At 49.0% G+C, this 27,024-nt stretch overlaps 1 protein-coding gene and 1 long non-coding RNA gene across 3 annotated transcripts; one reads left to right on the top strand and one right to left on the bottom strand.

Annotated features, from left to right (window-relative positions):
- The first annotated feature begins 246 nt into the window (after positions 1-246).
- Positions 247-27,024, top strand: TMEM8B (transmembrane protein 8B). 2 transcript variants are annotated; one of them, XM_045780227.2, is made up of 13 exons: positions 247-1,104; positions 4,683-4,872; positions 5,226-5,433; positions 11,481-11,614; positions 11,947-12,215; positions 12,825-13,150; positions 16,378-16,471; positions 16,654-16,777; positions 16,868-17,010; positions 17,239-17,417; positions 24,854-25,000; positions 25,134-25,250; positions 25,504-27,024. In XM_045780227.2, the coding sequence occupies exons 1-13, from the start codon at positions 555-557 to the stop codon at positions 25,867-25,869; spliced, it is 2,847 nt and encodes a 948-aa protein (XP_045636183.2). In that variant the 5' UTR covers positions 247-554; the 3' UTR covers positions 25,870-27,024. The 2 variants fall into 2 exon arrangements, with proteins under 2 accessions (XP_045636183.2, XP_045636184.2); XM_045780228.2 differs by having other exon boundaries at positions 273-1,104; positions 25,500-27,021.
- On the bottom strand, positions 10,512-18,841 carry LOC148108585 (uncharacterized). The gene is made up of 3 exons (XR_015727412.1): positions 18,532-18,841; positions 11,187-11,319; positions 10,512-10,905 (listed from the first exon to the last, which is right to left on the bottom strand). It is a non-coding gene; the product is annotated as an uncharacterized LOC148108585 (long non-coding RNA).

The following is a 27,024-nucleotide window of genomic DNA, read 5'->3' as shown; positions in this document are numbered from 1 at the left end:
TTTGCGGGATCTCTGTGAGAGTGTTTGGATAGTCTGCGGACATCTGTGGGGACGTCCATAGATGTCTGGGTTTGTGAGAGTCTCTGTAGGGTTCCTATGAGATGTGTGTGGCTCGATCATTGGGGGCTGTGAGGATCTGAGGTTGGCATCAGGGATCCGAGGTTGGGGTGAGAAAGGCAGGGGATCGGGGAGCTGGGGCTGGGGCGGAGTCTGTCCTCGGAGGCCCGCAGAATCAAGTTGGAGACCAATAGATTAGGGCAGGGGGTGGGCTTTACTGACAAGAACCAATCGAGCTGATAGAGGGGCGGAGCGTCATAACTACGTCAGACAGAGGCCGCCGCCGCGGGGCCTGGTTATCGCCGGTCCAGCGCAGCCCGGAGTCGCCCAGGCCTGAACTCCTACCCAGGTCCCCGGCCTGGCCTCAGCCGGCCTGACCCCGGCCCCGGGCCCACGAGGACACCGAAAGCCGCCCCCTGGGGGTGGGGAGCGGAGCCGTGGGTCAGCTCTGCGCGCGCCCAGCGCTGGCCTGTCCGGCCCCGCCCCCGCCCCGGGCCATGGCCCAGCCCTTGTCCCGGCCCCTTGTCCTATCCTCATCCAGCCCTTGGCCCCCAGCCCCGCCCTCCCCCCGCTTCCCAAATCGGCCCCTGCCCCGGCCTGGGTCCCAGCGAATGCCCAGATCCGAGTCCCAGCCCAAGCCCCACCTCCAGTCCCAGTCTCAGTCCCAGTCCCTGTGCCTGTCCTGGCCCCCAACCCCTCCTCTGCCCTTGTACCACCTCCTGTCACAAATCCCAGCCCAACCCCTGTCCCAACCCCGTGCCCACTGTTTGCTTAAACCCGGGACCCAAACCCTGCCCTTGCCCCAGTCCCCATTACAGTCCCTCCTTCCATCCCATTCCCTGTCCTTGTTCAAGCCCCAGTGCCCAGCACAGCCCAATCCATTATCTCAGCCTTTGCCCTCATCTCTGTGTTTACCCAAGTCTCTCCCACTACCCACCCCTCTCTCTCATACCCTGCCCCTCTCCCAGCCTCGACTCAGGTCTGGGCTCCAGCTGCCGCCAGCCTTATTGCTGCTGTTGCTGTTCTCTGTCCTTGGCCCAGGGGCTGGTGAGTGCAGAAGCAGGAAGCACTGAGGCAGGGATGGGGTTCTGGCAGGGAGGGGTGGACTGGAGGGATTCAGGAGAGGTGGGACCTGGGCAACTAGATCATTGGGGAAGAAGTCGGGAGAAATAGGGAGGAGAGAGGTCTTACACAACTGAGAGAAATTGGGAGGGTCAGAAGAGAGGAAATTGTGGGCTTGAGGCTCAGCATGTGCCTAATAGTCCCCAGGACAGAGACTCCAAGGTTTTCTTTCCTGGTGGCCATCCTGACCCTGCTTTGACTCTTGCTTTTCCAAGGAAGAAAACTTGGAAGCTTCTTCTGCAAGGGAAGTTTGATGGGGGAGACATGATCCTATATTAGAGAGCCTTTAGTCCAGTGTGGGAGGATCTAGCCTAAACTTTGAGATATTAGGGATACATTAAAACAGGGTTAAGAAAACAGTTTTGAGAACAACATGTAACAAACAGATGGACATGGGTTAGTTAGTTTTCTTCTTGTAATGAGTCTTGTTCCAGATAAGTCTGATTTGCTTAGGAATAATTCCTGACACTTTTAGAGCAGTCTTGAAATATAGAGACCATTTTATAGATGGGGAAACTGAGGCTCAGTTGGGGGGCAGTTTTCCCAAGGTCATACAGCTTATAAATGGCAGTACTGGGGCTAGAAAAAGTTTCCTAATTCCTGTTTCATACTAGTGTTGTTGTTGTTTTTTTTCACTGCAACATATGCCTAATAGGAAAATAGACCCAGTTGAGAAAAGACTCGAAGCACAACCTGTCCTCTCCCCTGTCTGCCCATACAGGGGCTTAATCCACAAACTCTTCCTCATTTGCCAGCTGTCAGCCTAGGACCACCATCTAGGGAGGAAGTGATCTGGAGAGGGGGGAGGTCCAACTTCTTAATGTGTGGAATGTGGGAGTGGGAGGGGTCCTGACTATAGGAGATATGCCATAAAGTTGGCCCCATCTTAAGGAGATGACTGTGGTCCTCACATCTTCATCCCCGAGTCCCCTCTGGCATTCTAGATAGGATGGAGATGTGCCTAAGGGAGCCTTTGGCAATAACAACAGAGTGGCTGGGGTGGGAGGTGGGTTTCAGTGAGCTTTGGGGCCTAGTTTAGTGTATAAGCTTGAGGAAATCAGTACATGCCAAAGGTAATGCCCCTGAAGAGGTGTCCAAGCTCTATATGAATGTTCACTGGCATCTGGGTACCTATGTGTTTGTGTACCTGAGGAGTCCGTGGGAATACTGGTTATGTGCAGTGTGTATACGTGCTTGTGTGCTAGTATGTTGTGTGGCGTGCATGCGAGCCCCTGTGTGTCCTCTGAGTGCCTGTGTTATTGTGTGAGGGGAGAGTACATGTTGTGGCCACACATGATCCTCTTCAGCTCTTCCTGCTCCTCCTATAGACAGATCACTGGAGTGTCACTTCCTAATGGATTTCTTGGTTAGAGGCAGTGTTTGCTGCCTCCCACAATGTATAGGAGTAATCCATGTGCCCCTAGCCTGACTCTTTGAAGGAAGGAGCAATAGAGGGGCTCAGTGTTGATGACTGCTGCTGGCAAATGAGGCACTTAGTAGAGGTAGTAGCCAGGCCAGTTTTTCAGTTTAGGTGAGGGAGAATCTACTGTTGAGCCCAGTTCGTAGCTCCTATACCCGCCACCCTTCTTTGTTCATGAGCCCATTGAGCAAGCATGGGCTGGCTAGGGGAGGGTGACAGCCACAGGACTGTAGGAAGCTGAAAGATGTGGATTAAAAGGAGATTGTCCAGAAGCAGGTTCAGGTGCTTTGGGGAGAATTGTAATGAAGTTGGAAAAGAGCTCTGAAAAGGCTCTACTAAGTGCTGCTCTTCCTGTTGTTAGTAATCCCTGCCTTGGCAGCTGTGGCCTGGCCTGCAGGGGTGCTCTGTGCACTGGGGCCCTGGCCAACATTTCTTCCTAACAATTGCAGTGGCCCATCCAATGACCCATCCCCAGTACCCGCATTGGGGAGGAGAAGCTCTCCCGTAACCCCAGCAGAGGGTGCTCCAGAGCTCCACTTTCTTGTACACAATAGTAGCCAGGCTATTCAGCGCTTGGCTTTCTGCCTTCCTGTTATCAGTGCTCAGCTCGCAAGGTGGCAGGTCTTCCTTGCTGACAGTTGAGACCGATCACGTGGTCTGAACTAGACTGACTAGTCCTTGGGTCTAACCATGGCCTTTGAAGTTGAGCATAGGCCAGTCTAGGGCCAGTGGTCTCTACATACTGAGGGCAGCCCCCTGCAGTGTGACCTTGAAGTTCAGTAGCACCTTCCTTACCTGGGTTCCCTCCTTCAGCAGCCTCCCTTTCCCAGATACCACTTTCTCTGTTATTTCAAATACCTTATCTTGAGTTATAGCTCCCATTTCTGGAAGGGAGATTGTCAGACTAGGTAAGCCCTGTGGCTATTTCCTATTTGGCTGAAAACTCCCCTCCAGGGTCTCCCCTCTACCCCTTGCTCTGTCCTGAAACTGCTGCAGTTCCTAGCCTTCTCACCTGTCCTGGGTACATCCTTCTATGCTTCTCTATGGCTGATCTTAAGTCTCCAGAGCAGTCAGATTCTCCAGAACTTTGCCTGCCATTGGGGACACTCTTCTATGCAGCTGAGCTATTGGGTTATTTCACTGTCACAGCAGTCCTAGTGGCCATGCGGTTGTCTGGAGAGCTGCTGACACCGGACTTTTTTGCTCACCTTTGCTCTGCTCTGAACAACCATAATCAGGTATCTTGTATCTTGGCACTCCAGTTAGAGATGACCAGTCACCCCAACCCCAAGCGTGAATATTTCCAAGTGGTTTGAGATTCCACTGAGCCACCAACTGACTGCCTCACTGGGCCTCCCTCTGGGGAAACGCCCTCTGGTTGCTCCTTCTGAATCCTACAGGGCCTGATGACTCCCCTCCTCTCCTGGGAGTTCTCATGGTGGCCTACCAGCTCCTGTTCTTGCCTCTGCCACCCAAGCAGGCCCCTTGCATCCTCACCACACTTTCCCCCTCCCCCTTCCTGTCCTGAGCCAGTATACAGACAGCTTTTGTGAAGCTTCTGAGGGTTTTTACTGCTCCTGGAACCACAGGGGAACAGAAAGGGGAAGAAAATAAACAAGGAAGTTACACAGTTCAATGCTGACGCCTAAGCTCCACAGGTGGAGTTCTAGCCTGCTCAGTGGCCAAAAAGCCCATGTCCCCCGCCCCCTACCCCCAACACATGCCATTCACACCTCTGTTTTTTAAGCTTGCTAAGAAGAGAACAATGACTCCTCAGTGAGGGACAGCTGTGGGGGCAATATAAAGGGTCCTGGTTTGGGATGTAGAGTGAGCTGGGTTTGAATCCTCAGTTTGGTCTAGGTTTGAGCCTCAGTTTCCTTATCTGTAAAAACAGGTCATTTTCCCCAAGGTCATTATAAGGATTAAAGCAGATGATGGCTAGGGCAGCATGAGCCCCAGCTCCTGGCTCAGAGGAGAATATTTGTTGAATTGGTGCTATTGGTGAGGAAGACTGGTGGTCCTGTTGCTTAATGGAAGTGCCCTGTGTCCTACCCTGCTCCTTTTTCTCTTGCCTGCTCCCCAGGAGGCCTCTTCCTGACTGACTACTCTACCTGCTCACCCCGCAAGCTGAGTCCCTTCCGCTCCTTTGCCAGCACCGAGCTCTTCCACTTCCATGTTCCCGAGGACACATTCCTGGCTGTTTGGAACCTCATCATCTTCAAGGAGCAGGGCGGAACCTTTGGGGACCACTGCCCAGACCAAAGTGTGACTGTGTGAGTGTCCGAGTTAACATCCTGACCCCTACCTCCAACCCCAGAGCACTTTCCAAACTAAAGTGTGGCTGTATGAGTATCTAAACTGACCTCCTGGCCCCGACCCTTGACCCATGTCCAGATTGAAGTGTGACTGAGGGACAAGACCTCTGTCTCCTGACTACTGTTTGACTGTGTGAGAGCCTGAGCTGACCTTTTACTCTTTATGCCCTGACCTGGAACACTTTGCTGTATGTATCAGTATAGGGAATTCGCTTGTGTTATTGGAGATGAGTGACAGTTCTTTCTTTTCCCCATTTCTCGTCTCCCACCCCATTGCCTGTTGTCTTCCTCTCCTCATTCTGGTCCCCCAGGTATTTCCGGTCCGGGGCACCCCCTGTCATCAATCCCCTGCACACACACTTCCCAGGGGACACGGCTGTGCCTGGGGTTTTCTCACTGACCCTCAGCTGGACACTGCCCAACCGCACCTCAGGCATCTTTAACGTCAGCAGCCCCTTACCTGGGGACTGGTTCTTGGCTGCCCACCTTCCCCAGGCCCATGGCCACATCTCTGTCAAGGTGGGTTGATGCTGCCCAGGGTAGGAGGGGCCAAAGCTGCTTCTCCATGTCTGCTAATCCCCCTCAGAGGCTACCTGGTCTACCAGCCTTGTGCCAGGGTGGGCAATGGCATAAGGGTGGATAGGGTGGGGCATAACTAGAGGCCAGCAGTTCACCTGATGGGCCAGAGGTCATGATCTGTAGGAGGCAATTTGGGAGCCTTAGGAGAACATGGTGGGTGCAGGTAAGCTGAAGGGAAAGTGCAGAGTCTGGAATCAGTCAGAGGCCCTGGCACTGTGGAGTAGAGTCCCTATTAGAAGGTGGAAGGGTTATTCAAGGTGATCAGAAGCCAGCCAGGGACTGGTCATATGCTGCTGTATGTACATCTTGATTGGTGGTAGTCCTGCAGACTCTTAATAGGCTCCAGCCCAGTTGTTGGTCCATCTGGGAGAAAACAATCCTCTTCTGTCATAATTTCAGCTCCCTACACCCTCTGGAAGACCATCGGAGAACACTTGGGGGCAGGGAAGCCCTTTCCTGTTAAAAGCAGGCCTTGGGCAGCTGGTGTGCATCCCAACTGTTGCTTCCCTTTTCTCCAAATGTCAGCACTGATTTCATAGAACAGAGGTTTTTAAAGTCTGAAGTGTAGGTTCAAAGGTCAGGATGCTTTTCCATTCTGGTTTGGAGGGGAAAGAAATGGCACAAAGTTTTCCTGCACCTCCCAGGTACAGGCCAGATTTTCTCCTTGTAGTGAGAGGATCTATAGATTTCTTACTCTTGTCCATTGGCAGGAAGCAAGGGTATTGGCAGAAGCTGGCCATTGGTAGAGTGGGATGGCCACATGTGTGGGGCCAGTTGTAAGGGTGAAGGACTGAGTGTAAGCAGAGCAAGGATTTAAGGAACAGAATGCTGAAGAACACGAAAGCTAGTGGGACTTGGCCATCGAGAATTGAAAGGGGCAAAAATTTCCAATCAGGTGAAGATTTGACTCCGCTATATCTCTGCAGGCTGAATTCCTTGAGGGCAGTGGCTCTGTGACTACATCAGACTTGCCCCTCCTCCTCCTGCTATAGCTCCGTGTTCACAGAAGGTGTTATGATGCTTTTGAATGAGTTGAGAATTGTACAGGGACAGGTGCACTGGCATTGCTGTTGTCAGTGATGGGAACTATGGCTGAGGTAACATCTTGAGGCCTCAGTGATAGGCTTCTTTTTCCTGAGAGGGCTGTACCAGAGAATTTCCTGTCAAGGCCTGGGAGCCCTGTGGATGACAGCATGTTGGGAACTCACCTGGAAATGGCTCTGGATTCTAGGTAGATCTTGACTCTCATCAGAACCAAGGGTTATTCTATTCTAAGGAATGCCTTAGGTCTTTGGCCAAATCCCAGAGCCCATTCCTATTTGTAACTTTGATCCTTCATTCTCTTTGTGAGAATTGACAGGGAAAATCCTTCAGAAGCTCTGTTCTAGTTATCCAAAAACCTTTCTGGAAGAGCAGGAGGAACTGGGGGCCTAGGCCTGGACTGGGATTATAGGAGCTAAAGCCTGGTTAGGAGAGGTCACAACCAGCCTTGACATAGCCATTTGCATCTAGATATAGCAAGTGGGGTCTGGGGACTTGGAACTGTAAGCTGGAGGGTTAGCCGCCAGAACTCCTGAGGTGTGGCGGTATTAGAGACAAGGGGGCACCATTATACCTTGTCCATGAATGACAGCAGACCTGGATACCATGAGAGATGTAAGTATTTAGTTAAAGCATCTTCGAGAGGCGTGGGGGTGAGGGACGGGCCAAGGATCATTCTTGTGGTTCCTCTAAGAATTTGATTATCATTTGGAATCTTATATGGGCCTCTAAGGATTCTTAAGTTCTCTGGTTAATTCCCTAGACTCCAGCCTGTGAGTTAATTGTCCAGAGCATTCCTCCAGGGCTCTATCTTCTTGACTTGCTTTCTCCTCATACTGTTGTCCTGACTTCCTGTGAGGGTTGGCCTTGGGTGGGCACTGAAGAGTCCTGACCATAAGAAGACAGCACTGTTTCTAGGGCCTTCCTCAGCTTTGGGGATGAGCTCAGACCTCCCTTTAGACCTTAGTCCTTGGGTACGTACTTTGTCCCAGACCTTGGATTGAGTGCGAAGGACACAGATAAATAAGATGTATATTAGTGAGATACCGGGGATGTTTTAAGAGGACAAAGGAAAGATATTTAAGCCAGCTTGGTAGTATGGTAGAGGGGGTTTTAGGAAACAGGAAGTGAGGTCTGATGTTGAAAAAGCAAGGGAAGGCATTCCAGGTGGTGGGATTAGCATGGGCTAATGTGTAGAAGGGAGAACTGAAGTGGTTGAGTGTGGAGTGGTTGTTGGACTGGGCAAGGGAGCTGGAGGGGTGAGCAGAGGCCAGATCATGAAGGACCTAGAAGTTTGAACTTTATCCTGAGAATAACTGGGACCTTTAGGAGGTTGTAAAAGGGAAGTGACTTATCTGGTCCAGGTCATTCTCCTGAGTTCTGGTCCCACACTTCTGAGAGTTCCTGTGTCTGTGCCACTCGCTACTGTATTCCTAGCACCTGGCACAGAGCCTGGCACACAGTGGGGGGATGGCCAATTTTTATTGTTCTTCTGCTATCTTCTCTAATTCATAGTGTCCAAAACTGATCTCCCTTCTCCTTTCCTTTACCTCTTTTTCCTGTCAACCTCTTCTGTCTTGACCCATGCCCTCCATTGTCTTACCTTCCCTGTTTTGGAGCATGTGTTCATTCTGTGGTGCCCAGTCTGCACTGAGGGACTGGCCTTTGGATTATAGGTAACATCTGGCACCACCTGATTCATTAGGGGAAAGTTTTTCAAATGTCTGGGGCAGAGTTCTCCTCAAATGCTTCCTCTTTCCAGCTCCAAGATTTGAAAGTAAATGAAAGGTAAAATAATGAAAACAAGGATAAGGAAAGCAAAGAAGCAGATTGTAGAGAAGAAAAGATCTGACTGAATCCATCAACCAGACCAAGTGTAGCTCTGTATCTCAACTTGAAGAGATTAAAATCTGCTAACAGTGCTCATTCTGCTCTTCCTCCTCTTTCTAAATTATTATATTTGTGTCTCGAATAGGTAATATATGCACCTGGTACAACATTCGAAAGGTACAAAAGGCATACAGTGAAAAGTAAGTCTTCCTCTTCCCTTCACTCCTTCCAGTCCCCACTTCCTCTCTCCAGAGTTAAGTAGTAACTAGCTGTTAACTAGTTCCTTCTATTACTCTTTCCTTCTTGAAACACTTTCTCCATGTGGCCTTTGTGACTTTATAGAACTGTCCTGATTTTCCTCCTTCCCACCACTCTCTGTCTGCTTTCTTGGTGTCTCTGCTTGGTGCATTTTGTGGGGCCCCAGTGCTTGGTCTTGAGACCGTTCCTTTTTTATTTCTCCATTCTCTTGCTAGGTATCTCCAGTTTTAAATACCACCTATAAGTTATGCCTTCCAAGTGTATTCCATGAGTCCTAATTTCTTTGAATCTCAGATGTTGTATTTGACTGCTTACTTGGTATCTCTGATTGGATGTCCATGAAATTCTCAAACTTAGCACGTACGAATCCAAGTAGAGCCAAAAGTGAAAATCTCTTTGATTCCCATTTACTTCTCCCAGCCCATGCCTCTTCTCTCTAGTCTCTTCTCAGTCAATGGTGCTGCCATTCACCATTTGCTCAGGCCCCAAATTTAGGTGTCATACTTGATTCTTCTTTTCCCTTTATTTCTCTATAGCTAGTCCGTAAAGAAAAAGTCTTGTTGATTCTACTTCTAAAGTATGCTCTGAATGCATCTGCTTCTCTCTTTCCATTCTGAGCATATCTTCCCTGAGCTTTCTCCTGGGCCCCACAGTAGCCTCCCAGTCATCTCCCTGCTTGCACTCTTGCCCCCTGCAGTCTGTTCAGCACTCTTCCGTGTTGATCGGTGCTGACTGACTGTGGGCCAGGGGCTGTGCTGGGTACTGGGATATTCCTACAGGGAAGGGCAAGTGTCTTTGGGCATCTTAGTCCGCAAGCCCTATCCAGAGTCTGCTGAGGCCTTCCTCAGGAAACTCAGCCCAGCCATACTACATCAGTCTAGGGTTCAGTCAAAGACCTTCCTCCCCAGCTGCTTTCAGACTGGTTCCCACTCCACTTCTCATTTTGGCCCTCCTGGTTTCTCAAGTGTCCTTGCTTTGGCCCCGTTCCTTACATGACTGCTGATGTTGGCTCAGTTTGGACTCTCTCACTTGGCTTATGCCTTGGCAGCTCCCGAAGACCTGGCTTCTGGGGCCCTTGCTCTGGCCTGTCACAGGGTGACGGCTGTTGCATCTCTGCACCTTCCCTGCTCTCCACGGACTGAATGCATCACTCCGCCATAAGGGAGGAGCGTTGGATGTGTACATTATACAGTTTAAGGAAGGAGCACATTTTAACCTTTGAGTTAAACCTTTAGTTAAGCCAACAGCAAGAAAGATGTGGAGCAAAGTGTTTCTTCCCCCTGGATTGTCCATCCAGAAAGGAAATTGGCCACCTGCAGGGTGTGAGCCCCCACCCTTGGGGCTCGCTCACTGCAAAGTTATTGTGGTGATTCTGCCGTAGGAAGTGGGGCTGATGAGATGACTTTTGGTAGTACTTCTGGTCCTTAGGGTTTGACACCAAAGATGAAGGACATCTGCTTTGGGTATCAGAGATGGAGGTCTTTGAGCAACTAGGTAGGTTGAGGAGCTCTCTGAAAGTACCCTCTTTTTAACACCCATTCTTTAACTCAACAGATACTTTTTTAGCACCTAGTATTTGCCAGGTGGTGTGGTAGGCATTGGGGATGCAGTGATGAAAAAGGCACAGAAGAATTTCAGGCAGAGGGTAGTGAGATCTTCTGGCCTGGCATCATCAAGCTCCTTCCAGCCTTGGGGAGCTTTGCTGGAAGTCAGTGCCTTGGCTGGCTTGTTCCATGACATGGAACCCAGTGGGATGCCTGGAACTTTTGTCAGAATGAGGTTTAGAGGTTTGTGTCAGTCACAATAACCAATAAATAAGCAGAGGCCTCTGGTTTCTTGGGCCAGCATAAGGCCATTTGTCCAGAAGAACAGAGAAGCCTCATCGGGAGTCCTGTCCTCCTTTGACCTGATGGGCTTGGAGGGCTTAGGTAGCTGCAGATGCTGCAGAGGAGGGGCCAGAATGAAGGGACTGTGCCCACCGAAGAGTGAGGAGGCTGTGTGTGCTGGGGCAGTATGAACTGAAATGACAAGGGTCAGGGATCTCACCCAGAAGAGCAGCTTAGACGTGCTGTTGTGTCCAGTAATGGAAGAAACCCAGCCTGATTCAGAAGGAGCAGATGTATCTGTGGGTCCCCTGAGGCAGAGCAGTGGGAGGGGAGACAGAAAACAGGCTCTGGCTTCATAAACATCAGAGTTGCCCACAGCTGTGTTGATTCATTTGTTCATTCATTCATTCAGCAGACATTCATCTGTGAGGTATGCACTTTACATTAGGCTTCATGTCTGGGGGAGCAAAAATAAAATAAGACAAGGTTGCTGTTTTCAAGTTGCTTACAGTCTGGAGATTGCCTAGGAGGTAGAGTGGCCCTTCCCCGGGGTGTTAAAGTAGAGATTGGACAAGCACTTGGGAGGGCTGAGTAGGGAATAAAGGAAATGAAAGATTCAGATTAGGAAGGCTGGGTGGGTTTGGACCAGAGGCCTCAGGGAGCTTTCTAACCCCAAAAGAGAGCCAGTGTTCTAAGTTCTTGAGGGGTTGGAGGGGAAATGGGGTGTTTTGAAATTACCTTGAGGGGCTGTCCAGGAGTGCCCAGGAGGAGGGATTAGAGTGGAAGAGGTGCAGGCCTGGCTGTCAGGAGGGCGTGGCTTTGAGTCCCCAGACCTCAGCCAATGCTGAGGATCATAGCAGATCCTGCGCACCTAGGAAAGACAGAGGTGGCAATCAGGCAGGAGGGACCCAGAGTTTAGACCTCAATCCTAGCCCTGGGAGCTTTGTCCCCCACCCTTCAGCAGATTCTGTTCACCTTGCTTTAGTAGCACCCTTGCTGTCTCTCCTCCCACCACTCCTGCTTTTGTCTCAGGGTCTCCAGGACGAGTGTCAGTACCTCCTTCAGCCGCAGCTGATTGTCCGGCGTTTGCTGGACGTCGCTGTGCTGGTGCCTGGCCGTCCCTCAGAGCAAACCCTCTCGGTCCACAATCGCTCAGCCCTGTACAAGTAAGTTGAATACCCCCCCAAACCTGACTGACCCTTTCCCTCTTCCTTTTCTGGCCTCAAACAGGGAACAGGGTTCTTTTGGCTTCTCAGCCAAAACTCTCTACCTGTTCCTACTTTTCCACTGGCCAACCTGGGCTGCGGGGCCATTCAGAGCCCCCAGGGTGGGTTGGACCCCTGCCTCCCTCTCTCCTAGCATAAAGGGGAGGAAGCAAAAAGGCCTCCTGTTCTCCCATTTCTCCTGTCCCTCCATGCCACCTTCTTCCTGAGTGTTTTCCTCATTCCGGTGTCCCTCTCACCTGTCCTTTCTTACCTGCAACCTCCCCTCTGCCCAGGGTCTTTGTGCCCAGCTTTACTTACAGGGTTTCAGCACAGCTGGTATGTGTGGGGAGCCGTGGGGCATCGGCCTGCCCCCTGACGTTGCGCCTACGTCCCAAGGCCCCACCCCTGCACAACTCAAGCTCTTTGTCCTGTGGAGGTGCCTCGCTGTGCCAGCTGGAGTTGGCACTGCCCCCCTGGGGGCACTGGGTCTACGTGCGTGTGGAGATACCATCCCGGGGTCCTGGCAGGACCATCCGCTTCCAGCTGTGTGTGCGGCTGCAAGGTCAGAAGCCCCACATCTGCCTTGGCCACTTAGCCTGTGCTGACATCTGTGGCTGGGCAGAGGCAACTCTGGTGGTTGTGTTCATTGACCCTCTGCCGTATCCCTATAATCTCCCCAACCCTCCAGGCTCCTTCACACTCCCTAAAGCCATTCCACTTGAAGCTTTGATTCATTAGTAGGCCTTTAGAAAATTTTTTTGCATTTGACTGGGGTTAACTAAGGACCTCATTACACTCCTTGATTTAATATTGTTCAGTTTCCTGGGGGTAGGCAGGGGCATCTAAAACCTCTGGGACCCTGTCCTTGCCAAAGCCCATGCAAATCAGTGAGAGGGCCCATCATCTGTTTCTACAGTGTCTTCACTGCCCTTGGGGACAGAGAGATGACTTTGACTCCCTCCACATGACATTCCATTGGCTGTGATCACTAGGAATCCCCTGGGCCCTATCTTGTAACCCTGGATGCCCCATACTTCCAAGGGACGTTTGATTCTAGTTCTCATCCCTCCCTATCCTTTGCTAATTCCTGTCTGGCTCAGATCTGGTTTGTGGTGGGGCTGCAGGGCTTGTGAGGGCAGCAGTCCCCAGCACTGATTTCCTCTGCCCCCAGAGTGCCCGCAGCCCAGCTTGTCCCGTGTCCTTGTCCCTGGAGCTGCCATGAACATGCCCCAGTCACTGGGCAACCAGCCACTGCCCCCAGAGCCGCCATCCCTGGGGACCTCTGTGGAGGGGCCTGGGCCCACATCCCCACCAGAGCACTGCTGGCCAGTGCGCCCGACGCTGCGCAATGAGCTGGACACCTTCTCCGTCCACTTCTACATCTTCTTTGGCCCCAGCGTGGCCCTACCCCCTGAGCGCCCTGCAGTGTTTGCCCTGAGGCTGCTGCCTGTGCTGGACAGCGGTGGAGTCCTCAGCCTGGAGCTCCAGCTCAATGTGGTACTCTTGGTGGAAAGCTGGGGAGGAGGTGGGGGGGGGGTGGTATTTGCCCTGGAGGGGAACTTGAAGGAGAAGATGTCAGGGGTATAGGGTTTCTTACCTCCTTCTGGAAGCATATCTTGGCTGCTTTAGGCCCACTTTACAATTAGGGACAATGTCTTAGCACAAGTCTGATCAACAATCATACAAACATTATTCTGAGTGTTGACTTTACTAGAGATGGGCAAGGTCAGCCAGGGCAACTCAGAGTGGGCTAAGTTATCCGAGTTTTATAGGCTAACTTTCTACTTCCCAAGGGCCTCTATGGAAAGAAAAGACACTTTTCTTGCATGTCTCCTGTGATGGGGAGTTCACCACTTATTGAGGCCATGCAGTCCATATTTAGACAGCTCTGATTGCTAAAGGCAGTCCTGACATTCCGACATTCCATGGAAATCTGCCTCCATGGATTTCTACCCACCAATCTTTGTTTTACCCTGGAAGCTATATCTAGTAACTCTATACTTGCCTTTTTTTTTTTTTTTGATTAATAGACTTGATTTTTTCAGAGCAGTTTTAAGCTTACAGAAAAATTGGGCAGAAATTACAGGGAGTTCCCATATCCCCCCTCTTTCCCTGCACAGTTTCCCCTGTTATTTTACATCTTTAGTGTGGTACAGTTGTTACATTCCTATCCTGTTTAGTAGTCCTTCAGATGCCCGTCATCTCCCCAAAGCCAAACACCCTCAGCATCTTAGACCTCTCCCTATCATCTGCTGTCTCCTCTGGTCTTAGTGTCTCTGAGATAAGTGACCCAAGGGGGTCTGACCAGGGTGGCAGGTGGTGTTTGTGCAGCCTGAGGTCAAGTTCCCTCTTTGAGCTGCTACATCACACTGGGGGATCGCCTAGGGTTGTGAACTAAGATCTCAGAGTCTTTTCCTTTTTTCTTTTTCTTTTCTTCAAACCGGTTGCATACATTTACTTTTTTATTATAAAAGTAATAGGATCACATGTAAGAAGCTTTGGAAAATTGAAGAAGACCTAAAATTGTGTGTCTTCTCAGTCCTTTTTCACATCAACTTCTGTGTTTATCTACTCGTCACTAAGGGACACACACATTTTTGTGCCCTGAGCTGGTTCATGTGAACTGCTGCCAATACCCACCTCATATTTTTGCAGTGAACTTTTTAACTTAGTGAAAGAATTTATGTCCATCTTTGAGCCATTACCTAATATTAGTTTGGGTCCTGGCTCTTCCCTGCTTTATGTAATTCACACACTTGAAAAGCCAGCCTTCTGTACCTCTTAGTTATTATTTTCACCATTAAATAAGACTGGGCTTAGGGCAGAGCCCTCTATCAGGCCATTAGTGGCTGTCTTAAATTGGCATTGATCCAATAATTTATGTACTCTTCCCCAACTCTGGGGGGCAGACACCATTTCCCTATCAGCCAACATGAGACCTGATCTGTGGCTAGATGTGGTCTTTTGTAGGACATGGCTCAGAATTTTTTAGTCCTCCTGCTGGTCAGGACAGATCAGATTCTTTTTTTTTTTTTTTTAAGATTTTATTTATTTATTAGACAGAGATAGAGACAGCCAGCGAGAGAGGGAACACAAGCAGGGGGAGTGGGAGAGGAAGAAGCAGGCTCATAGCGGAGGAGCCTGACGTGGGGCTCGATCCCACAACGCTGGGATCACGCCCTGAGCCGAAGGCAGACGCTTAACCGCTGTGCCACCCAGGCGCCCCAGGACAGATCAGATTCTTAAACCCAAAGACATTCCTTATTTTCATACTTAAATTCTCTGTGACTCTTATAGCCTTTGGGCCATGACAGTGAGGTCTTGATTTGACCTTGAAACTAGAGCCTGTTTCAGAGACCAGTGTGACCCATACCTGTTCTTCCTCAGTATCTTGAGAGTACAGGCCCAACCCCCCTGCACACCTCACCCTGTCCCTTTCTGCCTTCATCTGCTTATATTACATCCATCTGCATGCCGTGACACTTGTTACACACCTTAAACAGCCCATTATATTTATTCTTAAAGATATATTGGCACATCTACTATGATTTTTCCCTCCAAGTATTTTGGTTTTCCCCCTTGGAATCAAGAACTGAACATTTGGATCAGAGAACTGCATACCCAGAGGACATTTTCCCCCCCTTTGGCTTCCCACTAGAATGACTTTTATGGAATAATACTTTGGTATATTACCCTGGCTTGCATTGAGGGAAGTTATAAGCAGGTTGTATGAAATTCACTCTTGTGGTTGAGGACAGGATGCATGATAGAACAGTGCTTCTTTGATGAGAATTTTCCTGAGAACCACCGTTTGGATGCTGTGCTTCTCTTGAGACTGTAATTAAATTTTATCTTATGGACTCAAAAGATAAAATCTGGTAACTCATTATGTTTCCTTTTTTGCTTTGGTCGCTTGGAAGTCAGCATCAAATACATGGCTCACATCTAGGGACAGACTTTATTTTTTTTATCTTGATTTTTAAATCTCCCTCATGTGTATTTTATCTTATTATATGCATTTAATAAGCTACCTCAAATCCTTCTTGAAGGTGAGCTTATGGCATTTTGTTACTTTTATTCTTGTAGACACTCCTTACATTTACTCCTGTGGCTATCTGGTTTCTTTAAATCCCGGACAGGTTGCTACATTAACCCCCCAGGCATTCTATTACCACTGTTCAGTACCTAGGATCATTTCACCCAGGGAAGAGTACATTTCTTTAGGTTCCTTCTGCCTTCAGACCCAAGTGAAGATGATTGAAACCTTACAGTTTCCTTTGTTCACAACTAGTTTCTAAATCCAGCGACAGCCCCCCTCCCACTCCATCCAGTAAGCTAGAGGGGACTGAAACAGGGTGTTCTCTCTTGTCTGGACAGAGTTTAAACAATTCTGCTCAAAGACAACGTTCAGAACTGGGCATTGCCTTCTCATCAGTCTTTGAAAGATCTCTGCTGTGAAGGATCTGGTGTTCTCCAATTTTTCTGTTCTAAGAATGGGGATGAGAGTGGGAGAGAGGGAGAAGAGAGAAGGACAGAGGAAGAGAAAGAGGGAGAAAGAGAAAGGCAGGCTTTGGTATGGAGAGCACCTGCAGGAATGGGATGTCCAGTGAACTCCCAGAAGGTTTTCTGGAGAGGGGTTAACAGGTGTAGGAGTCTGGGGGCTGTGGGGTGGTGGTAGGGTCTGGAGGGTGTGACCGCCTCGTCTTCATACCTGCCCTGCCCAGAGCTCCCTGCGCCAGGAAAATGTGACGGTGTTCGGATGCCTGACTCACGAGGTGCCCTTGAGCCTGGGGGATGCAGCGGTGACTTGTTCTAAAGGTGGGGGTGAGGAATGGGGGAAGCAGAAGAGGCTTTAACTCTGGGGCTGGGGACAGTGGGGGATGGTACGGAGAAAGGATGGGATAGGGAAGTGGGGTCAGGTGGGTGAAGGTTCCTTAGGTCTTGACCCCAACTGACTTCTCCCTCTCGCTGATATCCCCTCTTCTCCCTTCTCCCTTAAGAGTCCCTGGCTGGCTTCCTCCTCTCCGTCAGTGCCACTTCCAGAGTGGCCAGGCTGCGAATCCCTTTCCCACAGACTGGGACCTGGTTCCTGACCCTGCGCTCCCTGTGCGGGGTGGGGCCTCGGTGAGCGGGGCGGGGCAGGGCGGGGCAGCGGGGCGCCGGGATGGGGCAGGAGCGGCTTGACACCCCGCTGACCGCCGGCTGTGTGCGCAGGTACGTGCGGTGCCGGAACGCGACGGCCGAGGTGCGGCTGCGCACTTTCCTCTCGCCCTGCGTGGACGACTGCGGGCCCTACGGCCAGTGCAAGCTGCTGCGCACGCATAACTACTTGTACGCGGCCTGCGAGTGCAAGGCCGGTGAGCGGGCTGGGCTGGCGAGGGAGCCGTGGGCGGGCTTCCTGGGTTGGAGGGGCGGCCTGGACGGGCAGCGGCAGCTTGAAGTGAGGATGGGTTTGGAGAGAATGGGAGGGCAGAGACCACCCTTCCCTGGCAGTGTCTTAGGGCCTGGCGAAAGGCCACTGGCAGGAGTCCCGAACCTGTGGCTGCCTTGGGCCCTCTTCCACGTCGTGCCTTCCCCCCTCGCAGGGTGGAGGGGCTGGGGCTGTACCGACAGTGCGGATGCGCTCACCTATGGATTCCAGCTGCTGTCCACACTACTGCTCTGCCTGAGCAACCTCATGTTTTTGCCACCCGTGGTCCTGGCCATTCGGAGCCGATATGTGCTGGAAGCTGCTGTCTACACCTTCACCATGTTCTTCTCCACGGTATGTGGTGTATCTGTGTCTTCACCGAGTCCTTATTCATGGTGATGGGTGAGGGTCTGCATTTGCACCGTGTTTTCCCCGGGTTTGGGGATGTCTGCACCTCCATTATATAAGGATGTCTCCCTCTTCACAGTGTCTTCTACAGCAGTGTCGCGGCACGCGTAGAATATGGTAATTTTTGTGAGGCACATCAGGATAAATGAACAGGGCTGTTTGTAACTTAAGATAACCAACAGCCGCTAGAAATAGTGTGTGGTCTCCAGCTGTCTCGCACACTGAGGGCCACGGGGACCTTTACCTCAATATACTGGCAGTCCTACGGTATGGGATGTTGTGTACAGCTTCCCCTTTTCTCCTGCGTATAGCGACAAGAGATCTGCACTTTCTCCCATGTCTCTATATGGAGTTTCCACTTTCATCTCTCTTGATGTAAGGGTTAGCTCTACAATGTTCTTCATTGTACTGGGCATTTCTATATCTTCAGCTTGTTCTTTCTTATGGTATAAAAAGGTATCTCCCCATTCAGTCACCATGGCTTCTTGATTTCTCATGGGAACTTTTGGAAGACAGAGAGAATCTCTATAACTGGGTAATGTATGGAATATTCTGGCTCTTGGAATCCTAAGAAATTTTATGAACTCAACTATATCCTGAGACAACATGGGAAGTGGCAGTGTGGTATAAAATTCCAGCTCAAAGGAGCATATTTTGATGAAGCTTAATATAGTTTTAAATCCTTCCCCTCCCATTACAGAATGTCCACAGTCCCCTCTCTGTGTCTCCCCACTCCTCCACAATCAGAAAAGTTCATACTACCAGCAAGCTTCATAAATAGTATAAAGAAAACGTAGAGGAGTGAGTGTGCTAATGTGCTTTAACCCCTGTGTAGACTGTCCCCTGAGATGCTGCATCTAGGGATCTTTTCAGCTCATCTCTGGGCTCTTGGCATCTAGTGACATACAGTGCCTGCCTATGAGCCCTGTAAAAATCTTAGATGGATTCAGACTTTCCTCATGTCTTGGCAACAAGAATATCACAAAAACCAATATGTGCTTCTCTTTTGTTTAGCATTAATAGATCAGACATATGTCCAAATTACAAAAATCCTACTTACCATTTAGCAGAAAGTGGAGGGTGAATGTTCTGAAACTGAGGGGTGTGTTACAGGGTCCTCCAGATGTTCATGCACAGATGAGGAAGAGGAGGCTACAACCATGCTGTGTAGAGAGACCTTCACCTCTTAAGCTGGAGTGTGAGAAGAGCACACTCTAATTTTGCTTGGCTGCTCCCCTTTTTAGACCTGCTCTGACAGTGCCTCATTCTATTTTTACAGTAGACACTGTTTCTCTTTCTCTCTCTCTCTTTTTTAACTGCCAGATGCCCTTTATACTGTTGCTCACCAAATCCTCTAGCAACAGCTGTTCCACCAGCCCACTCTTGGCTGCATGCAGCTCTAATAGGATTCACAATCAGTAACAGTACCTAAGTGTATCAGGAGCCTGGAACATGTGGGGAGAGTGTGTTCATTCTCCTGCACTTTGAACAAGCGTCCTGGACGTTGGCTCTAGAGTGTTTAGTACCAGATGACTGCTTATATTCTGGATACAATGGCAAATCATCCTTGAAAGAAAAGACCTTTTCCTCAGTTGGAACACCAGGGGAGCCTACAGTGATTGACATCACATACAGAGTTTCCACTTTCTTAACTAGGATAATAAACAGAGTGCCTGGCTGGCTTAGTCAGTAGAGCATGTGACTCTTGATCTTAGGTTTGTGAGTTCAAGCCCCATGTTGGGTATGGAGCTTATTTAGAAAAGAAAAAAAATAGGATAATAACCAAAAGATCAAGGAAAAGATGCTGGCTTTGTGGTGTTGCCTGAAGTCTTGCTCTAACTCCTCTTCTTTTTCCACATGGGCCAAAATGTAGAGCTACTGATTATCCAGTTTTCCTGGGCAGGTTGCCCATTGCTCTTCCTTTCTCATTCTTTACTTAGTTTAGACTTACTTCATTCCTCAACAGTCTCCATTTAAGGACCCACTGGTCATATTGCAGGTAACAGTACCAGGACATAGATGACAGTCTTCTTCCCTGTCTTCAAAGCCAGGACAGTCTACATCTGGGAGTAGTGCATTGATTCCTATCCAGGGCATGGGAGCAGACAGTAGGTTTGTTCTTCAAGATTTTAGAGTGTAAACATGTAAACTATTTAAAATGCAAAATATGTTACATAATATGTAAAATATGTTAAAAGAAGAACAGGTCACAAATCCAGCACTTGATTTTGTATATAGCCAGACCAGTTCAGATAATGGAAACAGCAAAATAACATCTAATGTGTGAGACACTGCAAATTGAGTCCTCACAATACCACTAGAGTAGTAGATAGGCACTTATATTATCATCCTCATCCCTTTTTGCAGATGAGCGCGGTTTAAATACTTTGTCTGAGGGGCGCCTGGGTGGCACAGCGGTTAAGCATCTGCCTTTGGCTCAGGGCATGATCCCGGCATTATGGGATCGAGCCCCACATCAGGCTCTTCTGCTATGAGCCTGCTTCTTCCTCTCCCACTCCCCCTGCTTGTGTTCCCTCTCTCGCTGGCTGTCTCTATCTCTGTCAAATAAATAAATAAAATCTTAAAATAAATAAATAAATAAATAAATAAATAAATAAATAAATAAATACTTTGTCTAAGGCATAACATGAGTGGTAGAACCAGAATTCTCAGAAAGCCTGATTCTAAGTTCCTTACATGTGATCACTGAACTATATTGTCTCCTCGCACCAGGGCAGAGTAATTTGGTAAATTTCTAACCTGACGTCAGTTTCTCAGAAGTCCTGGAGTATGTAGAGAAACTTATGACCTCAGTTTACTAGTTCTCACATTCTTCTTTAAAAACAGTTCTCAAATTCTTAAAAGAGAAGAAGAGCCAATCAAAAGATTGGAAAATATAACCAAAATGCAAGAAGTCATCGAGGGAAACATATCAAACACTGCAGTTGTACAGCTCATACAGTTCAAGCCGTGAATCCTTCCCAGTGCTAGTCGAAGCCTCATAATCCGTTCCCATGAGCTGACATCTTGGGACCTGTGGGGCCTTTCTTGCTGATTCCTGACATCCTGGCTACAAGCCTGCCTTCTCCTTACCTGTTCTGTTCCTCACACCTCGCAGGTAATTCTTAGTGGCCCTTGGCAAAATCCCCTGTTTCCAAGAGGAAATGGAGGCTGATAATAAGGGAATAGCCATAAATTCCATTATATCCTGAATGCAAATATTCCAGTCACTACATGGATTGAATGTATTTTCATTTCCAGTTTTACATTCTGTAGTACCTGGATACTCCATTTTGAAGCATTAGGTGAACTATATAGTTATGTTATAAAAATATGAAATCTCACAGAAAACAATTTAGGTTAATTTAAAAAAATTACCTCATGAATGTCCAAAGCTGAGGGAGGTGTCAAATTAGATTAGAATTATATAACGGAAGCCAGTTTGTAGTCTACATTTTTTAAAATTTCCCAGTCTTTCTGTGTTATTTCTATCACTTCTTTTTATTTCTGTTGACAAAAGGAATATCAATGTAAAAATTAGCCCATAATTTTCAGTGGATCAGCAGTATTGCAAGTTTCTTTCTTTGTTTCTGCATGGAGGAAAGTTTATTAGTGTAGGGATGTTCTCTCATGAACATACATGGCACAGAGTATAAGATGACTAAAGCTTACTGAGCACACACTGTGCACCAAACATAGGAGAGTATTCCAGACTTACAGAAGAGTAGCATCTCCCAGGTGACACCATAACTAAGCCTTCAGTAGGCCATTCCAGTGTTCTGTTCAGCTGGTTGCTCCTAGGTGATGGACAGTATGTTTATACCAGTGAATTCTGTGGTGGTGAGTGATTCACTTTACTTTGTTTACTCTAAGTTGTATCTCCTGGTTAAAGATGGTCATGAGTGGGGTGCCCTGGCAATGGATAGTGGATTCTGCCCCAGGAGTAGTAAAGCAGGTGGAAGCACCGCAGGGAGAAGAGACAAATATATATCCAGAATATATGATGACAAGATGCTGTCTTCCCCAGGCTGAGGAGTTTCAGTGAAGTGAGCTGACACAGGTTGTTGGTTGGTTTCCATAGTGAATTGAGCCCCATGAAGGAGGCAGCGATGGCCTTGACCAGCGGTGTTTTTAGACCTTGACCAGTGACCATAGCCAGATCAGGATTGGTGAAAGGTGCATCACCTTGTTCACCTCACACTGCAATTTCAAGTTAACTCTGCTCCTGTAGGTTTTCTACAACCTTAAAAATCTCTCTGACCTTTTAGTATGCTTGGAGAATAATCTGTCATAGAATACTAGTGCAGTGATTTCTCCCCAAACCTCTCTGCTCCAGAGACAATCTCTCCATTATCCCCTGCTCTTTTTTCATTGCAGAGAAATTCCTAGGAGAACAATCAGCCTTCAATTAATTATTCCCTTATGTGTGTCTTCAATATTAGGTGATTTAGCTTTGCTTTTCTTCTGATATAGATCTTCTCTTATCTGAGATTCAAGGATTTATTACAAGTCCCTCTTTCAGAGGTGTTTAGGCATTTCCTTTTATAAACTTGAAAGTCAGGCAGATGGAGCAAGCTTGGTGAAAGCTGAAATGTAAGATTAATGTTTTAGAATAAAATCCAAATCAGAAAATAGTATTGGGTAATTTAGTAGCTATAGTATTATATCTGGTCTTAGAGGTAGAGAATAATCAATATCCAATAACTAAAATAGTAAAAGACCAAAATATTGATTTGCTTAGGAACTAAGTTAACTCCCAATTAATCAGCACATACAAGAGGAAGAAAGAATTGAAAAAAATCAATCTTTTAGGTGTGTTCAGATACTAATTCTGATGCAGATGTGGACTCCCATGAAAAGTCTCTCAGAATTTCCTAGTAAGAGCTTGCTTTCTCAATTTAATAATTTGTAAGAGGGAGCCATGGTTGCTGAACTTGCAAGCCCTTTCAAAAGCTTGGAGTACTCAGGGGCGCCTGGGTGATGCAGTTGTTAAGCGTCTGCCTTTGGCTCAGGGCGTGATCCCAGAGCCAAACAGGGAGGCTCCACATCGGGCTCCTCTGCTGGGAGCCTGCTGCTTCCTCTCCCACTCCCCCTGCCTGTGTTCCCTCTCTTGCTGGCTGTCTCTCTCTGTCAAATAAATAAATAAATAAAATCTTAAAAAAAAAAAAAAAAAAGCTTGGAGTACTCAAAACATGATCATTCCAAAGCAGTCTCTTCCTGAAGGGACATTCTTTACCTCCAAAGTGAAGGGGAAGACAGGATAGGTACACAAGCTTAAGACTTTAAAATTTGAAGGAATCAAACCCAAGGTTTCCCAATGCCAATTAATATGCCTAAGTTTTCTTTTTCTTTTTCTTTTTTTTTTCTAAACTCCTAGCTTCTCCCTGTTCTTACATTATTCACATTTTCTAAAGTCACAAATTTTTCAGTTTGAATGACTGGATGAAATCTTCAACAGGTTCAAAAGAAATTTAGCAATTTCTTTCTCATCCTTTGTCTTTAGAGATTGAACTTTCGAGTCTTCTTTCCCACTCTATTGTTGGCAGCTCTGCTCCTGGACTGGATTCTGCCAGTTTTCACAACAAACTTGCTTTAGTTTTCCTCCTGCTTTTTTCTAAGGGGGATACTGTTTGATTAAGGTTGAGGTGTCATGGTTTGTGATTTGAGTTCAGGATAGAATGTTCCTTTTCCCTGAACTCATCTTCCTGACCTCACCTCCACCTTCTCATTCTCAACAGTAATGCATCCAAACAGGAGACCAGGTTCTCCCATTTCCATTCTTCCCTGAAGCTACAGAGACCATTGCTACCACGAGTGAATGACCTGTGATATTGCTCGGCTACTTCTTTCCTCAGCTGTGGGCTGGATCTCCCTGCCCTCCACCCACAGTCAAGGATATGCCTCTGGAGGGCCGGGCTGTCTGTCTCACAGGTCTGTAAGGCCACCTCTCTTCTGGACTCAGAACCCTTGTGACTTAGGGTTGCCTTTCAGTAGAATGATGAAGAAATTGACCTGGGCTGAAAGTAGTACCTAGAGGGTCCCTTCAGTCAGGGATCAAGCCACTTCCAAGGCCACCTTTGGGTGGTACAACTTGTAGCCTTCCTGCCCTGGCTTCAGTTCAGCCTGATGTACTTCAGTCCAGCCATGGCAACCACAGCAACTTCTTCCTGCTATCAAGAGGTGGCCTCAGCAGCCGTGGCTCTCTCAGGACCTGGGGTAACATGCAGGGGACAGAGATCAAGCAGATTGAGTCACAGGATCTTAAGAAACTTTTTTGATCCTGTAAAATCTGCTGGTATGTCTCCAGGTCAGCTCCAGTGAGTAGATTTTCACCAAGTTTATATAGGTCAAAAACCTTTTCTCTCCCATTATAGCATTTTAATTTTCTTTTTCCATCACTGTAACAATCTGTTCTTCCTGACACGGAGCAGGGGCAATATCAGGTGATGGGGGGAGTGAGCATGCCACTGTGATGTTTGTTCTTGGTCTGGAGCTGTTTGTCCTCATAGTTCGTAACCAGTATCTTGTCTTTGGGTGGGGCTCATAGGGATGCATGTTCCTGTCATCTTTGTACCAAAGATAGTCTTAAAACTATGCATGTTCTTAGTGTTTGCCATCAATAAAAAATCACTAAATTCTACACAGAAGTTCAGAGAAAGGTGACAGCAAATGTTCTAAGGTAAAAAGAACCCAGGTCATTTTTGGGTAGCCCCGTTTACAAATAAGGGAACACAGGATGCCTGAGGCCATGATAGCATTGTCCAGAGAGGCACAGGGCTTGGGACCACAGACCAACTTCTCTTTTCCATGGCCCAGGGACTGCCTTTTTTCTTACTCCCCACCCTCTACCCATGACATTGGGTGGGAGGCTATGAAGAGGGCCAGTCAGTGTAAGGCCTGAGGATGAATCCTAACTCAGAGTCTGAGCTATCAGGGGAGACTGGGATATGCAGGGGAGGCTTAGGGTCTGGGTTGGTCAAGAGACCAGCGTCTAGCCTCATAGCTTGGGCCAGGGATGGGGATTATAGGTGGGACCCATAGCGAGCCTGAGAATTAGGGAAGGATTGGCCTCAGTTTGACAGACCTGGAATCCCCACCGGCCTGGTGCTCTCCATAGTACATTCCAGAAGCAGGAGGATGAGGAAGGTGAGGACAGGGTCAGGGCGCTAGCAGATACATATGGCTTGTGAGGCAGACCAGGCTTCCCTACCACGTTCTTCTCAGGAGCAGGGAGTCAGGCATTTCCCAGTTCTGCTCAGTCTGTGACCTCTGACCTCTGCTTTTCTGACAGCAGCACACCACCCTCGTGACCTCTTTCTCCTGTTTCATAGACCTGGACCATTGCCCCAAGTTCTCTCAATGCCTGTCGTTTCTTCCTCCAGTTTTACCATGCCTGTGACCAGCCAGGCATTGTGGTTTTCTGCATCATGGACTACGATGTGCTGCAGTTCTGTGATTTCCTGGGCTCCTTAATGTCCGTGTGGGTCACTGTCATTGCCATGGCTCGTTTACAGCCTGTGGTCAAGCAGGTCAGTCCAGAGTGGGCCCTGGGGGAAAACTGTACACAAATTCTACTTGAAATTCACTCCCAACCTCTCCCTGGGGGCATTGCCAAGTGCCTCTTGCCAACCCAGCCCAGCCCCTGGAGTCCTCTTTCTCCAGGTGCTGTATTTGCTGGGGGCTATGCTGCTGTCTATGGCTCTACAGCTTGACCGGCATGGACTCTGGAACCTGCTTGGACCCAGTCTCTTCGCCCTGGGGATCTTGGCCACAGCCTGGGTAAGGTTGGGAGGGCTTGGGGAGGGGGCGTCTCAGCAGGACTTGGGTGCAGGGCCCTGAGGATCTGGTCCCCAATTTAAGATGGGCTTGGACCCTGTCATCATCACTGTGCTGTTTGTGGTGCCCACTCCAGACTTGGCAGGTGCCTTCAGGTCACGACCAGGGCTCCGGGGAAGCCTGAGAATGACCAGTTCTGGCTTGGGTTCCAAGGCCTTATATTCCTGAGTCCCACTTCTCTGCTTCCCCCAGACAGTACGCAGCGTCCGCCGCCGGCACTGCTACCCACCCACGTGGCGCCGCTGGCTTTTCTACCTGTGTCCGGGCAGCCTTATTGCAGGCAGTGCTGTCCTACTCTATGCTTTTGTGGAGACCCGAGACAACTACTTCTACATTCACAGCATTTGGCATATGCTCATCGCTGGCAGTGTGGGCTTCTTGCTGCCCCCACGTGCCAAGACTGACCACCGGGTCCCATCTGGAGCCCGGGCCCGGGGCTGCGGTTACCAGCTGTGCATCAATGAGCAGGAGGAGCTGGGCCTTGTGGGCCCGGCTGGGGCCACTGTCAGCAGCATCTGTTCCAGCTGAGAGGGGCTTTGGGCCTGGCCCTTGGGGAACTTGAACACTTCCTAGGGGCAGAGAGCCCTTCCTGGGAGTGTGGAACCCTCCCTGGATAAGAGACAGGTTGTATTTCTTGAGGACATGGAGTCTTTCCTAAGGACATGGAGCTCTTCTAGGGACCTGGCGCACTTCCTGAAGGCCTGGAGTCTTCCTGCATCCATGGAGTCCTTCTTAAGGACTGGAGCCTGTGCAGGCCCAAAGAGCCCCTCAGGACCGAGGAGTCCCTCGTAGGGGCGTGGAGTCCTTCCCAGGGATGTGGAGCCCTCCTAAGGACATGGATTCCTTCCCAGGGAGACAAAGCCCTCTCAGGACATGGCATCATTCCCGAGGAAATGGAGTCCATCTTGGGGAAACTGAGTCTCCAGATCTTCCAAGCAGCTCAGCAACGCTGGCCTCAGGCTTCCTTCCTAAAGCAGTGTCTGGGCTGTGCTGTGCCCTGCTGGGAGGGGGATTGCAGGACAGGTGGGGCTGGGGCTGGGGCTGGGGTGACTGGTATCCTGAGTTGCTGGCAGAGTCTGGTGTGTCTCCAATGAAGTATTTGCTGGTTCTGTGCCGCCTTTTTTCCTGGGGCCAAGGGTGTGGGGAAGAGAGGGACAGAGAGGGTCTGAGGAAATGAGCCGGGGTGTGGGAGCCCAGCTGGAATGAGCTGCTGGAGCTTCTGCCTGAGCCTTTTGCCCCATCATGGCAGGCTGCAGCCACTGGGAGTAGGGAGGTGTGTGTGTGTGTGTGTGTGTGTGTGTCTGTGTCTGTGTCTGTGTGTGTCTGTATGTGTGTACGTGCTGAGAGGATTTAAATTAGTGAGACAGACCTCCCTTTTGGTGCCTGCACCCAACAGGAAAGGAAGCTCAGGTCTCAGGAAATTGGACTAGCAGGTACAAGTCACGAATGTGTAAGGAATATCACAAGAATGTAACTTCTATTTTGAGCCCCCATTTTGCTCAGTGTCATCTTTTTTGCCTGAGAGACTTCCTTTGTTATTTGGGATTTCTTCTCTTTCTACAAGGGTCACAGCTGAGTCTTGAGGATCTTAGTTAATGGGAGGATGTTGGGAGGTTGTTTTCTGCTCACTGGGGTCCACACTGCACCCATCCCCTGAGAGTTCCATCATTCCACCTGGTCCCCCATCAGCACTATAGGCAGGCCATTCCAGAGTGCT

The sequence above is a fragment of the Ursus americanus genome, chromosome 18 (assembly GCF_024610735.1).
Source record: "Ursus americanus isolate L20-20 chromosome 18, mUrsAme1.1.p, whole genome shotgun sequence".
In the NCBI taxonomy this organism is placed as follows: Eukaryota; Metazoa; Chordata; class Mammalia; order Carnivora; family Ursidae; genus Ursus; species Ursus americanus.
This window is presented reverse-complemented; position numbering and strand designations above follow the sequence as displayed.